This window comes from Prionailurus bengalensis, chromosome D4 (genome assembly GCF_016509475.1).
Source record: "Prionailurus bengalensis isolate Pbe53 chromosome D4, Fcat_Pben_1.1_paternal_pri, whole genome shotgun sequence".
Lineage (NCBI taxonomy): Eukaryota > Metazoa > Chordata > Mammalia > Carnivora > Felidae > Prionailurus > Prionailurus bengalensis.
The window spans coordinates 81344757-81360889 of NC_057359.1; the positions used below are offsets into that span (position 1 = coordinate 81344757).

General features: G+C 45.7%; 1 protein-coding gene and 1 long non-coding RNA gene across 4 annotated transcripts in view; one reads left to right on the forward strand and one right to left on the reverse strand.

Annotated features, from left to right (window-relative positions):
• TTLL11 (tubulin tyrosine ligase like 11) overlaps window positions 1-10146 on the reverse strand; it is a 243536-nt gene extending 233390 nt beyond the window's left edge. The window contains exon 1 of one of the 3 annotated variants that reach the window (XM_043565834.1): window positions 9538-10146. In XM_043565834.1, the coding sequence (XP_043421769.1) occupies window positions 9538-9969 (432 nt within the window). In that variant the 5' untranslated portion in view covers window positions 9970-10146. The remainder of the gene's footprint in view (window positions 1-9537) is intronic. The other 2 variants (XM_043565835.1, XM_043565836.1) reach the window with 2 other exon arrangements.
• On the forward strand, window positions 10088-15321 carry LOC122474748. Its single transcript, XR_006295002.1, has 3 exons — window positions 10088-10327; window positions 11367-11523; window positions 14304-15321. It is a non-coding gene; the product is annotated as an uncharacterized LOC122474748 (long non-coding RNA).
• The last annotated feature ends 812 nt before the right edge of the window (window positions 15322-16133 follow it).

Below are 16133 nucleotides of genomic sequence, written 5' to 3' on the forward strand. Positions count from 1 at the left end.
AACAAATAGGAAAAACATAAACATAAGCAAAATATAAACATAAACAACCCCAAAGATAAATGAACACTTAAGAATACATTTAGGCATTTCACAGACGAGGTAGGACAAATGACTAGGAAACATACAAAAAGTCCAGCCTCATTGACAAGCATAGAAATGTGAGTCAAAAGAGCATATGTTTTACCTGTCAGTTCGGCAAAGACTTAGAAGATAAATAGAAGGCAGTATTGGAGAGGAGATGAGAAGAGGGACACCCTCAAACACTGCTGGTGGCAATTTGATGGCAACCATCCAAATACAATGTGCATCTACCCTTTGACCCACCAAGTCCTAGGAATTTATCCTACAGAAGTATTTGTACAAATGAACACTTAACATCTGAACAGTGATGTGTATTGTGCCTTTCTTTGTAATTGCAAGAAAAAATGTGGAAACAATATCCAACAATAAATTTTATGATGGTACATCCAGTCAACCATTAGATTATTATTAACATGAAATGAACCTATGCTTGCTAACAGAGAAAGATAGCCATGCTAAAAAAAAAAAAAAAAAAAAAAAAAAAAAGCAGTTGCCAAATACTATACATATTGTGTAACTATAGCATTTAAAATAAAATAGAAATTGCCTATATATATATATATATATATATATATATATATATGATTATCCTCTTCATACCCTCATGGTAGGACCGCACATCCCAAGCCCTGTGAAGTTAGCCATGCCATGTAATGCTTTGTGAATGAAATGTAAGCGCAGTCACTTCTGGGTAGAAGTCTTAAAAGGCAGTGCACAATTTGCACATTCCCTTCCCCTCAGGGACTCAATGAGGGAGGTACTGAGCTAGAAGCATGGGTCTCTGAATAACCAAAATGATGATAGCCCCGTCCCTTCCTTCCCACCAACTCTCCCTCCCTCCCTCCCAACCCACGTTGAATCCCTGAGTATGAGCAAGAAATGAACTTGTGTTGTTATTAAGCCACTGATATTTTGTGGTTGCTTGTTACTACAGTACAATTTACTTGTCCTGACACATGAGGGAATAAGAAAAAAATCTGGAAAGATGCAAACCAAACTGTAACCATGGCGTTGCCTTTTAAAGAGTTAGAAGGGGGATGGGGTGGGGAGTGGGGGGTTGGAGGTTTTATTTTATACACTTGGGAACTGTATACATTTCTATAAGTACATATAGCTCTAGAAAATTGAACAAATATATTTGTAAATAATCTAAGATTTCCAGAAAATTTACCATTGTTGCTTTTTTAGATTCCAATAAACCACAGTTCCGACACAAAGAGAAATAAAACCTCCCTATGAGCATAAGGAACAAAACAGGAAAACTGTCCTTCATAAGAGTTCTAGGCAGATCGACAGAAGGACTTCTCAGAATAGGGACATTCTCCTGAATAGGGATAACAGGCACGGGAGAAATGCTGCCCTATTCTACCAGCTCCGTTAAGGATGAGGTTTTATGATGACACAGAAGCAGATGGGGATAGAGAAAGGGTCGTCAGAACTGCCTGCTAGGACTTACAAAGGCATTTATAAAAATTACTAGATAATGGTTCAAACGCATCCAGGGAAACAAACATGCACACAAATGGCAGCCAAGGCAGCTGTTACAGCAAGGCACGACTTGACGTGACGTGAAAGGAGAGATGTTAGTCCATCTGGAATAGAGAAACATGGTTATTGTTCTCTCCAGCAAAAAAGGAATCTGTGCAGAGGGATCTCAGGGACATAACTTGGCTGCAGTGGAGCAGCCACAAGGAAGGGAGGAGCTCAAAACTAATTAAAGGACAACAAGGTTATTTGCCTGTTCACACCACCAAGTTTCTGTTATAAAATGTAATTAAGATGTCATGGAAATTCAGTGGAGAGAAAGGCAAACAGTATTCCTAGTGTAAACACTGGCACTTTAAAGATTTTCTGATTTAATCCTCATAACAACCCTACCAAGTATTTTATGCTCATTCTTAGAGATGAGGAATCTTGGGCTCAGAGAGGTAAAGCAAGTTGTCCAGGGTCACAGAGCCAAGGTTCAAACCCCTATCTGGCTATAGTCTTTCCAGAGTCCATGGGGAGGACTATAGGAATGACAGTAAAGAATAGGAATGATAGTAAAGGCTAAAGAAATCAGCCCAGAAAATCCACATCACTTCCACACAGCTAATGGGTATATTTACATACACGATCTCAGTTCTCCGTGTGAACTCAAATAGCTAAAATAAGCTTCCTGTGGTGATGTATAATAATTAATACAGCAAAGTATGAGGTAGGTGCCAGGTTCAGAATGGAGGCTTTACATTTTTCAATTAAATTCACAAAACCCTAAAAGTATAACTGATTTAAACAGAACTTTAAGGGGCGCCTGGATGGCTCAGTCGGTTGAGCGTCCGGCTTTGGCTCAGGTCATGGGCTCACCGTTCGTGAGTTTGAGCCCCGCGTCGGGCTCTGTGCTGACAGCTCGGAGCCTGGAGCCTGCTTCGGATTCTGTGTCCCCCTCTCTCTCCGCCCCACCCCTGCTTGTGCTCTGTCTTTCTCTGTTTCAAAAATGAATAAACTTAAAAAAAATTTTTTTAACAGAACTTTAAGTCCATGTTATTTAAAAAATTTTAAACCTAAACTACATCACCTTGATGTTCATTTAAAATGTAACTGTTGGGGCACCTGCGTGGCTCAGTCAGTTAAGTGTCCAACTCTTGATTCGGCTCAGGTGATGATCTCATGGTTTGTAAGATCGGGCTCTGCACTGACCACATGGGGCCTGCTTGGGATTCCTCTCTCTCTCTCTCTCTCCAAATGAATAAGTTAAAAAACAAAATATATATATTAAAAAATGTAACTGTCCCTTATCCCCCAAGAGCTTTGCATGTTTTCACTATTTGCTATAGTCTGTCATAGAGCAGGTCTCAAAATATTTATAACATGATTCAAATAAGCTGGTCATATATGTTCTGGTTAAGCTGTAACCTTATATATGCAGATTAAATTCTGTAATATTTTTTTCCTAGTTTTTTTTTTTCTTTTTTTTTAAATAGATCAGGGGCACCTGGGTGGCTCAGTTGGTTAAGCATCCAACTTCGGCTCAGGTCATGATCTCGCTGTCCCTGAGTTCAAGCCCCGCGTCAGGCTCTGTGCTGACAGCTCAGAGCCTGGAGCCTGCTTCAGATTCTTTGTCCCCCTCTCTTTCTGCCCCTCCCCCACTCAGACTCTGTCTCTCTCCATCTCTCAAAAATGAATAAACATTTTTAAAAAAATTTTTTACGTAGATCAAATAACCCACATCTGCAATTGCTCAAAGGATGAAAAATATAAAATAACATTTATTCAATATTGACAAGTGTGTCAAACATTGGGTTAAGGCAATTTACATGCATTCCCTTATTTAATGTCACAAAAATTCTGCACGGTAAGTATCACTTGCCCGTTGTTACAGTTCAAGAGATTGAGGCTCAGATTCTATATTTAGTACATGGTTGGTCACACAAGTCATTAGTAGTGAGGATTTTCACTTAACTGTCTGAATCCAAAGTCCATGCTAGCTAGCTCCAGGACACAACACTTCCCTTCTAGAGAAAAAGGCACTTAAAGAGCAGGCAGTTACTATTACAATATGTCCTTGTCAAAGAATAGATTTAAAAGAAAAAGAGAATTATTGGATTTTTGCATTCAACTTCCGCTGGCTCAAAACCAGAATCCAGAATGCTACCAAAACTGAGGCTATTTACAATAGAGGGTATGCTTACATAACCCGGGAAACGGTTCTGACAATTGTTGACCACAAAAACCAAAATTTTAATTTGTACTAGCTATAGAACTTGAATGTGAGCCCCTGGAATTTGTTGTCTTTTAAAGGACTATTGAAGGTGTTCGTGTGGCTTCATGAAGCTATTACATATACCATGTTGTTCAAACAACGGTGGTAGTGAATTGCGATTTTTATGGAAGGACAAGTTCAACTGGCAAAGGGAAAATTCTGGTGGACTAGGCATTATAATGACGTGTCTGTTGAAAGGAGAGCATTTGATGGAAGAGGATATAAACCGTTCTTAAATACCATGCTGTTTTTAAAAAATGGAACATAAATTGCAAGCACTATCATTGAAACAGGAAAGGGAGGTAAGATTAAACTATATAATTTTTCATTTTACACCGCACCTTCCAGAAGGAATGAGATACAGCAATTCATACAGCAGGATCACATTCCATAGAGGAGCAAGGCAACTCAGCTAGTCAAATGGCACCCAAATAGCTTCTTCTCTGTGGGCAGCAGCAAGATAGGATTTGGAAGGTACAGGCACCAAATGTTCCCCTGCCAGGTAGGATATATTTCAGTGTGTTTTATTTTAAGTCCTATTTGCAATAGCACTCTCCTGGTTCTGAGCAACTCCGCTGTCATTTGAGAGTTATGAGTCAGACAAATGGGAGCGTTAAGAAGTGGAGAATTATAAAACACATCGGCAAGTGTGCTTTGGAACAAGACAGACTACTGTATGAACCCTGACTTTCCCTCTTACTTACTGTGCCCACCTCAATTTCTTCACTCAGTATCTGGGACTACCAATAATAGAATAACTACTAGTGGGGTGTATTCTAGCAAACGATTAGCAAAGAAGACAGTATAGGATTGTACACTGGCTATGAGCACAGGCCCTGGATGGCTTTGCCACTTGTTACCCGTGTGGCCTTGGGCTAGCCCTATATGAAACTCTCCCCGAGCCTCAGTTTCCTCATCTGTAATTTGGGAATGATAATAGGATCTACTTCGGAGGGTTGCTGTGAAGACTAAATAAAATAATCCATAGTAAATGTCTAATTTTTAATAAACATAAAGCGCATAGTATGATGCCTAGCATATAACAGATACTTAATAAACAGTAACTGATATTATACCTTATAAGCAGGACAACATAGTAAGTATACACATGCTGCAGAAAGGCTGGATAAATTTCAGAAAATAACACATGATTTGGAGTCTCTGAAACAAAGAACTCACACTGTAATAGATCTTGGGACAGGGGCTTATGCAAGGTGTTATCAACAAAGGTCCTTCCATCAAATCTCTGAGCGCCCTCGTGCACGTCAGCTAGCTGGTGTCCATGGCACCACTGTGCACATATACACAACCTGCAGCTCCAGGGAGGGCAGCTATTCTCCTTGGTGTCTTTTCCCTAGGGTTTCTTTAATGATGGTGTCAAAACTACAAAAGAATACACAAGAGGATGGGGAGAGAGGCTCACACAATTGAAAGAGGACCATACAATTCCATAAATATTTATTGAGCACTACTGTGAGCCAGGAAAAATCCCTCTCTTTCATGTGGGCAACTTCAATAGCGACTCCATAAACCTGATTTTGCTATTCTAAGATAAACTTTCACCTTATCTATAAGTTAACAGGGCCAACATTTGTGAATTTTCCTTTGAGAGGCAAATTCAACATTGTGGACATGGTTGGATTAGACCCGACCAGAGTAGATACAACTGAAAACAGAATCACCAGAGAGTTGGCGTGGTTCACCTGGGGCTGAGAGAGTGGGCAAGAGGAGCTGAGTTTATATATGGCAAGATTCTGTGATCACATTCAGGCAGGAGCTCAAGCTTCCTGGCCTGGCCTCCGACGTCCTCCATGATCTGGCTTCTTCATCTCTCCCGCTTTCCCACGTGCTCCCTAAGCATTGTGCACACAAAATCCCACCCTGCACACAAAATCTGATCCATCCTCCCTGCCTTGTGCCTATTCTGTATGGAATGGCCATTACCCATTCAACTCCCAGACTGGACCCGCCATTGTGTGCATGTCTTTCTCTCAAGCCAGAAGCTGCTGGAGGGCAAGGAGGGAATCCCACTCACATCCGTATGTGTAACTCCAATCCAGGGACTGCAGATAGAGATCCAGTAGGAAACAGTGAGAAGAGCCCAGAATGAAAGCTGGTTTCAAACGGAATCTCTGTTTCAAATGCTAGCTTACTAGCCACTAGCAAATGCCACTTACTAGCCATATGACCTTGGATAAGTTAACCTCTGTATACTTCAATTTCCTCTTCTGTAAGATGGAGACAATGAGGCACTTAATTGGCTTGTTGGGAAAATCAAATCACTGTAGATACATAAAGCACTTGGAAGAGTCCTTGGCACAGGGTTAAGAGTTATGTAAGGCTTCATTATAGCTGTTGACGTTTGCTATCCTGGTTGTTAAATGTGTGTGTGATAAAAAAAAAAAAAAAATGAAGGGGGAAGGGAGACTGTGTCCTATAGCCAAGCAAACGTTGAATTCACATGCTGGCTCAGTGCTGCCCTGCTAAATGGACTGTCCGGTGCCGCCCCTCACTGTGCACTGTCAAAGGAAACACTGAGCTTTCACCCTGGCTGGTATTCATGACCTCATTTCTTACCTGGGCTCCCCGTCCACCCCAGCCAGTCGGGTACTCTCAAATCCTGCGGCAACAGCACTGCACGAAATACAAAGGACACCAAGCCTTGTGTCCCAGCCCTGGTCCTCAGACACCAATGCTGAGCATTACAGATGATCTTGTCCAACATCACTCCTGAAACATATGGGGAAACTGAGGCCTGGAGAGGTTGTGTCTGTCTACGCTTTGTTAGTGACTGCTTTTCATGTACTCAACTTTATGGTAGGCACTAACAATACTAAAATCATAATTAAGGCTGGAAGGGACTTAAAGTTTACCTACTCCAGTACTTTTCAAACTCCACATTCTAGAGTGTCAAGACGAAATGTGAGCTCTGTGGCAAGTATTTCATTCATTCATCTGGTAAATATTTATGGAATACCTATGATGTACCACAAGTCAAACACCACTCCTGTCCTCAGCACCTCACAAACTCATAGGGAAGAGTGACATTAATAATCACACATCTAATAGGAAAGCCCTGTTGTGACTGAGTTTGTTTTAAAATATACCAGAAGGGGTATCTCCACTTATATGCCAATGTACTTTCTGGGCGAGAGGAAGAAGGCGAGGTTGGGGCGGTGGGGGGAGTTACAGGTAATGCCTGGCAACTGCCCACTCCACTGGGTTTACCAGCACCAGGGTCTCATGTAGACTAACATGACATGATGTCACCAGACAGCCTGGGAACCACTGAACTAGCCCAACCCACCCCCATTGAAAGACAGGCAAACTAAGAGGCTTAAAGAGTTTAACTCACTGGTCAAACTAGCATAGTCGATAAATGGAAGAACCTTAAAATCTTGTAGTGGCTCACACAGCCTTCCAAAAAACAAGTCCACATCCCACAGCATGGCCTGTGGTCTGACCCCCGCTCCTTTCTCCAGCCTCACCTCACCACCATCCTGCCGCCCACTCACCTCCAGCCATACTGAACTACATGCAAAGCCCCAAATGTGCCTCTGCTGTGCCCATACTATGCCCTCTACCAGAGATTCGAACTCAATGGCCCTAAATAACTCCTACTCCCTTTCAGCACTCAGAACTCAGCTCACATCTCTCTCCTCCAGGAAGCCCTTCGTGAGATGGCCCTCTTCTTCTCCCACAGCACGTACACCTTTACATAGGGACAGGGAAACACTCATCACACAGCGTATCCATCCATTCAACAAGTATTTATTGAACACCTTCTGTGTGCCAAGCACCTGAGGATATGGCAATAAATAAAACAAAGCCCCTGCCCTCATGGGGCTTACATTCTAATGAGGGAATAGGTAACAGAGTGTCAGGTAGAGTTTTGTGCTATTCGATAAAAGAAAGAAGAGGAACGGTTGGTGGAGGGACAGATCGTGGGGGAAGGCTTCTCTGAGGAGGAAGCATTTGCTCAGAGATGGAAAGTGACAATAAGACATGCAAATACCTGGGAAAAGAGCATTTCAGGAAGCAGCAGCAAAGACCTTCTAATCACTGCAATGATTTCTTTGTGTTTTTTCCCTACTGAACTGTAAGGTCCTTGAGGGCAAGGGTTACATCTTAAGCATCTTTGATTTCCAGAGTCAGCACCCACAGCAAACACCCGTGGACCGAGTACCTGAACCTGGCATGCATGCCTGCTGGTTTCTGAGTCCATCTGGTTCCATCTCGCAAGATCTAGCCAGCTTCATGTCTCTCCCTCCCACAGCGCTAAGCCGAGCACAGCTCTCCTTGCCTGATTCTCAGCCTTGCCTGATTCTGTGGCCTGATTTCAGTCCCTGGATTCTCTCTTTATTAGGACCATGGCACTGACAAGTTCTCCGATTTTATCTTGTTCTGGCCCAGACCTGGGACCCTGTCCAGAGCTGGGAGCCTCCCTCCAGGTTTCCTAGGCATGGAAGTCCTCCTCTGAATCCCAAGCCCCAAGCCTGGGGACCCTGACACCTGGAGTCAGACTTCCCCAATGGCTAACCCCTCCCTACCTGGACGTCTGCCCTGCCTGATTCTTGTCTTCCCTCCAAACCACACGTCTCCTTCCTGTTGGGACATCAACCCTCTGACCTCATCAATCCTTTCTGCGGCCATCTCTCCATATGTTCCAGCTTCATAAAACCATTCCTGAATGTCTGCCATAGCCAAAGCACAGAGCTAAGCACCTGAGTCTTTCACGTCACCTGCTGCGGATTCCTGTTACACCAGCAGACCATCTGGATCTAAGTCTCTAGACTTGACTGCCCTAATCACAATCCCAATATTCCCGAAACCCTGTTTAAAAAGCCTTAGAAGCTGAAAATAAAGTCAAATGGCTTTATCCACTCAGCCAACTGCGACAGACACTCCTGGGTGTCTTTGGTGTTTCATTCCAGCCCCCACTAGGTCTAAAATGGGCTCAGGGAGGAATAACCCATTCCTTCATCCACCCTTTCAGCCACCGCTCATTGACACATGCTATAGCCATATGCCAAGGCCTAGAATATAAAATACGGTTCCTACACTGATGATAATGGTGGTGGTGGTGATGGTGACGGTGATGGAGGAAGAGAGAGGAGACGGTGCTAAGATTAGTTACCATTTATTGCACACTTGTGCTACGCTACAATAAGCAATGAGTCTTCTAATACTAACAAAACTATGAGACACTTATTAGCTTCGCTTTACAGAGAAGGAAATAGGCTTAAGAGGTGAAGCGACTTGCTCAAAGTCACACAGCTAAGTGGCAGGGTGTGGTGAGAACCTAAGTCTGTCTGCCTCCAAAGTACAAACTGTTCACTGCTATACAGTTAAGTGCTGAGCAAACAGAACTTAAATGAAGAAGTGAAAGAAAGAGTCCCGGGCCCCGAGGACTCAAAGCTGGTGGAGGAGACAGACACATAAATAGGCTAAGATCTACAATGCAGGGGAGTGCTGATAGGTAGAAACCAGAGCTGTAGGGGAGCCAGGGGAAGAAGCTGTGGCTAACTTGACCTGGAGCGGGCTGAAAGCCTTCTGGAGGAAGCGACTTTGGGGCGAGGCTTTGAAGGATGAGCACTTGGAGCCTGGCGCTCGGCAGGAGCTCAGCCCTCAGCCCTGGCCTGGGCCGCGCCGGGTCCTCCGAGGTCGAACTGTCCACCCTCCCGCCGTGCCCACGCGGCCGGGCCAGGCCTCACCTCCTTCCACTTGAGCTGGCGGATGCTGATCTTCAAGGCGTCCAGGGAGGTCCTGGCCTTGGAGCTGTCCACAGTGACGGGCCGCTGGGAGTGGTACTCGTCCGCCGCGCGGCCTGAGCTCCGTCGGCCGCCCCGGCCCTTGCTCCGGGGCTTCCCGTGCGGGCAGAGGCCCCGCGCCCGCGCCGCCTGCGGCTTGGCCGGGGGCAGCGTGGGCGGCGGCCGCGGGACGACGCGGGCGTCCCCCTCCTCGGCCGCGCGGGGCTGCGCCGGGGCCGGGTCCTTGGGCTGCTCCTCTGGCGTCTTGCGTTCCGGCTCCCCCGCCGCGCCCGAGTCCACGCGGACCTGCTCCGCCGCCGCCTGCGCTTTGGTCACGGCCACCGCCTCCGCCTCCCACCGGGCCGCCAGCTCCCTCTCGGAGCTGCCCCGCTGCATGGCGCTCAGGGCCGGTGCCAGCGCCAGTGCCACCGCCGCCGCCGCCGCCGCCGCTCCGCCGCCCCGGCCCGCGACCAAACTGCCGCCGCTGCCGCCGCTGCCACGCGCTCCCCGCCCGAGCCCGTTGCCATGATCGCTCAGGCTTGGGTTGACAAGGGCAGTCGCCGCCTCGGGACGGGGCCCGGGAAGGGACAATCGCCGCTCGAGCTCCCGCGACCTCATAGGCGGCGGCGCCCACGTGACCGGGCCTGTCACAGAAACCGCGGCGGCCATCTTGGAAGAGGGCGGAAAGCCGCCTGAGCCCGGCCGGAGGGAGGGCGCTGGCTTTCTGACGGAGCACAACTTGGAGAAGCAGAAGGTGAGAAGGGGTGTGCTAAGGTGTTGGGCACTTGTGGGACTCCTGAGCCTGGGAGCTGCGGAAGAGAGACGAGAATCTCAAACTAAGGGCCCACTTGCCCCTCCTTCCGACCCCGTACACAGTCGCTGGGATAACTCCCAGTCGGAAGGGGCAGGCAGAACCTCACCTGCTGGAGGGAACTGCACCATCGGGAATCATCTCTAGCTGATGATGGACGGGACGAGTCCAGGCCCTGGGGGATTAGCTGTCCGCTTAAGGAAACACCTGGCTGGCCCTGGGAGAGCCCCAGACTGAGAAGGGAGACACCTTTCCCTGTTCTCAGAGAGCGCCCTATGGGATGGAGAAGCCCTACTCATTCCCAGTCAACTGGAGGGCATCAACACTGCTTTTCTTATTATGTCACTTTTCTTTTTATTGTGGTAAAATAAACATAACATAAAATTTACCGTTTTTACCTTTTTAGGTGTGCAGCTCAATGGCATTAAGTGCGTTCACATTGTTGTGTGAGAACTATCACCAACAACCATTGCTGGAACTTTTTCATCTCAGACTGAAACTCTGTACTCATTTAAACCATAACTCCCCGTTCTGCCTCCCCCCACCTCCTGGCAACCAGCATCCTGCTTTTTTCTCTATGAATTTGACTGCTCTAGGGACCTCATTACATATGAGTGGAATCATACAATATTTGTCCCTGTGTGTCTTGCTTATTTCACTCAGCGTAATGCCTTCACGGTTCACCCGTGTTGTCGCATATCTCAGAATGTCATTTCTTTTTAGGACGGAATAATGTTTTTGCTGCCTGTGTCTACCACATTGTCTTTACCCATTCATCTGTCAATGGACATTTGGATTGCTTCCACCTGTTGGCTATTGAGAATAATGCTGCTATGAGCATGGGTGCACAAATCCCTTTTCAAGTCCCTGCTTTCATTTCTTTTGGGTTGCAACATATCTTTAAAGCCAATGCAAGGAGAGGATTCTCCCTTCTCACCTTAGGGAGTCACATTTATTGTTTTTTGTTTGTTTTGTTTTTTAGGGAATGCAGTTGGGAAGGTGTAACAGCATCCCAGAATCCCAGCTAAAGACTGTATCATAACTACTCACAGGTGGCCGCTCTTCCTTATTCATCTGCCCAGTCTCTTGGTTGGTTGGTTGGTTGGTTGGTTCGTTGTTTTGGCCCAGAGATTCCCCAGGTAAATAAACTGCCTTGAAATACACTAGCAATAAATTCAAGAGATCAAAACGTCATTTTAGCAGCAGAGGGCGCTCTCATCTCTTTCTCTGGAGGCCATCATAGCTTTATTTCAGTGTTGTAGTTATGTGACTGCCTGTGCCTGAGTTATCTGGGGTGCTTATTTAGAATGCAGGCTCCTGAACCCCAACCCCAGAGACTTTGATGCAGAACATTTGGGTGGGACTGGGAGTATATATGTTAAGTTAGCTCCTCTGCTGATTCTAAGGCAGCCAGGGGCAAGCACCATTGATCTGGTCTATGTCAAGTCTTCTGGAGATCCTTGGAGCTGCCCGTGGTGCCAAGGAGAATGCCTCACCACTCCCTAATCTCTCTCCACCAACCTACTCCCTCTACCAAATCCTGTCTCTCCTCCTGGCATCCCTGGTCTCATCCAGGGGTACCGCCTTTATTCAGTCATTCATGCATGAAAGTTGGAGAGACTTAACTTATTCCTCTCCCCGGCCTCCTAAAACCATTCCATCTCCAAGTCTTATACGTTTTACACTGAAATGTCTCTCTCATCTTTCCTCTTTTATCTATCCTTATTGTCATTGTCCCAATTCAGGCCTTTAGCCTGGACCATTGCACCAGCCTCCTCACGGGTCACCCTTCATCAGACCCCACTCAGATGTCTCCATCTTGGATAAGCTTTCTTCAGTGCCCACAAGCAAGAAATAGTTACTCTCTCCACTCTTCTACTGACATACATGATAACCCTCTACCCTGGTCTGTCTGTCACACTGTAGAGAAATCTTAGCCTCCTCCGTTAGTCTGCGAAGGAACATGTCTGGTCTGATTCATCTCTGTATGCCATTTGCAGGGGCTAGAACAAAGAGGTCCTCAGAAAGTAGTGTGAATGAATATTTATTTTATTTACTTTTGAGATGGAGGGGGGTGTGGAAGAGAGAGAGAGAGGGAGAGAAAATCCCAAGCAGGCTCCATGAGATCATAACCTGAGCCGAAATCAAGAGTCAGATGCTTGACTGAGTGAGCCACCCAGGCGCCCTGGAATGCATAATTTGATAGTTGTTTTCCACTTCATTTGCCAAATCTTGAAAGGCCATTCCATGCAGAGATATTCATGTGCATTTGGCTTTGAATCTCAAAGATCTTCTGCCTAAGGGACTTTGCACATGCCCTCCCTTCTGCCTAGAACACTCTCTAGAACTCTGCCTATCTCTCCTTCAAGATTTAGTGTGAATGATACATCTACAGAGATACCTCTGATTTCTCTATCTAAATCAGATCTCTTCAGAAGAAAGAACAATACAGGAGAGAAAAACAAGAAGAATCACAAGGCAGTATACAATTCAGTGCCAAATAAGGCAAGGAGTGAAAAAATTGTTTAGGAGTTCAAGGAATGGAGAAGTTACTGTGAATTAGAAGGCTAGATAAGACTTCCTATAAGAGATGGAATATAAACTTTGAGTCTTCAAGATGGTGTAAGAATGAGATAGATAGAAAGTAGGTGGGGTGGGGTGCCTGGGCGGCTCAGTCAGTTAAGCATCCAACTCTTGATTTCAGCTCAGGCTGTGATCTCACTGTTTGTGGGCTCGAGCCACACACTTAGTCAGTTAGGTATCCAACTCGATTTTGGCTCACGTTGTGATCTCATGGTTCATGAGTTTGAGCCTCATGTCAGGTTCTGCACTGCGTGGAGCCTGCTTGGATTCTGTCTCTCTCCCTCTCTCTCTGCACCTCCCCCGCTCACGTGAGCATGTACTCTCTCTCTCTATTAAAATAAATAAACTTCTTTTAACAAATTAAAAAAAAGACAAGAAAGTAGGTAGGGTGGTCATTCCAGAGGCTTTGGGCAGGACTGCCATGTGCAGTCATGCAGGTGGCCCAGGAGGCCTCAAAAGGGCTGGAATCCAACTTGTACTCTGCCCACCAAGCTCCAGCCATTGAGGCTTTGTCCACTAGAAGGGAACACCTTCTCCAATTGGTTCAAAGGCTCCCAGGGCTAGTGGAGTCCCGTACTGAGAGGACAGTGAGGAAAAGGCACTATACAAGTAGACTTAAGAAGGGGATAATCATGTCTCTTTGGGGGGCAGGGAGCAGACCACACTGGTTGAAACACAAGCCTTAGAGGAAGGGAGGACAGACAATGAGGCCCATTTGAGCTCATTGTCAGGCCTTTGACCACCTTGGCAAACTCTGACGCCTCCAGAAACTGTGTTAGTGGAAAGTCCAACCCCAAATGGGACTCCTCAAAGAGAAGCTTCAGTTACAGCTGCTGAGGAGCAAACAGCAGGTTAGAATTAGAGACTAGGACGACTTCTAGAAAATATAAAAATGTGTTAAAAAATAGATCCCCTCCCACCCCCCCATAGTTCTCTCCTTTTCCTTCACAGCACCCACCATGCTTACCGTGGGGATCTTGCTTGCTTGTTTATTTGACGTGGTCTGTCTTGCTGGCCAGAGTCCAAGTGCCTGAAGTGTAAGGTGCTCACTGTTCTTGTTGACCACTATATCCCAATGCCTAGTTCAGTGCCTGGCAGAACTATTTCTTGAATGAATGAATGAATGAATGAACGAACGAACGAATGAGTGAGTGAATGAATGAATGAAAAAGTAAACCCAGATATTCAATAATAAGGAAATCGTTAAGCAAACCATGGCAAGTGCTGTCAATGACAGCTTTAGCCGCTTAGGAAAATGTTGATGATGTAACTAACGCTAAGCAAACTGGTGCAAGCATTGCAATTAGAATGCTGAAAAACCCTTCTGCGTACACAGGGCCTGGAAGAATACAGAGACAAATGAGGACAGCTGTGGTGCGGGAGGCACGAGATCTTGGTTGAAATTTGCCTCTCCATTTGGACCAACTATATCAACCTTGGGGTCTTCATACCCTTAGACCCAGAAGTCCATCCCACTTCCAGAGGTTTCCACTGTGAATCAGAAAGGCAGACTAAGCTTTCCATGGTGATATGTTACCAGGAAAAACCCTCTCTGCCCCCGGCACTATGCTGCGTATTTTATATATGCCTTGCCATCTACATACAGCAGCCCTGGGATAGGTCCCATCAGAAATCCCATTTCACAGATCAAGAAAGAAATTGTTACTCAGAGAAGGCACTTGCCCACGTCACGCAGCTAGTAAGGGGTTCTAGCTCAGCATGGTCTGACACTGGCACCCGGCTCCCAACACCCACGCTAACTCCCACACCAGGACTTTGTGCACAAAAATACTCAACATATGGAAAGGAAGGAAAAAAAATAGAGAAACCAAAAACCAAACCCTTAACTATAGAGAACAAGCAGATGGTTACCAGAGGGGTAGTGGGTGGGGGGTGGAGGAAAGAGGTGAAAGGGATTAAAAAGTACAATGATGATGCACACTGAGTCATGTAGAGAATTATTGAATCACTATATTATACACCTGGAACTAATATAATGCTGTAGGTTCATGATACTGGAATTAAAATTTTTTAAAAATTAATAAAAGCTAAAAAAAATACTCAACAAATGTTTACACATAACTGAACCCATATGTATGTCTATGCATTTGTATATAAATATATATACACGCTAATCCTCAGCCATGTGAAAATTGTATGCAGAGAAAAACACTGGAAGCAAATATGCCAATATAGTAATAGTGGTTATCCTGGGTGGCGGAATTAGGAGGACTTCGTTTCTTCTTTATTTTTTTCTATATTTTCCAAATTTTCTGCAATGAACATGCATTGTTCTGATAACTGGAAAACATATAATTTTTAAATAAAATAAACATTCTTTGATTGTTCTATCACTTTTGCAGCAAGTCCATTTCTGGGGAGACAGGAAGGAACAGTTCAAGGGAGAGGGATGTAGGCATCCTGTCCTCCAGCTGTTAGTTTCTGTCCTGTTAGTATCAAAGACCACCGCCAGGGGGCACCTGAGGCCTGGTTTTTGCAGAGGCCGAAGCGGGATGAGGTACAGGAAAGACCCACAGCAAGAAGCTTCTGAGTAAAACTCAAGAGTTCCTGCCTGACTCTATTTGCAGACACACTTTTGCACCACTTGGCTTTTGCAAGTGTTGCTGTCTCTGCCTGGTGCACCCCCTCCACGCCCACTGGCCCCTTGTATGGTCAGCGAGCTGTTTGTCCTTAAGCCTCAGATCCCAAATCTCCTCTCCTTTTAGAAATGCGGTGATAGGGCACCCAGGAGCACCAGGGTTCACTGGAACAGGGAGTGATCAATCTCAATGAATGAGCAGGGGCACCTGGGTGGCTCAGTTGATTGAGCGTCTGACATCAGCTCAGGTCATGATCTCACGGTTCTGAGTTCAAACCCTGCATTGGGCTCTGTGCTGACAGCTCAGAGCCAGGAGACTGCTTTGGATTCTGTGTCTCCCTGTCTCTCTCTCTGCCCTTCCCCCGCTTGTGCACACGCTCTCTCTCTCTTGCTCTCTCTCAAAAATAAGTAAACCTTAATTTAAAAAAAAAAATGAATGAGCAGAAGGCTTCATGTGCAGTTTGGGGTTAACTATTTCTCAAATAGTTGGTTTCTTCTTGAATAACAATACTAGCCATTGTTCACTGTGCACACGTGTATGAGCAGGGACATCAGTCTTCTCCTGCT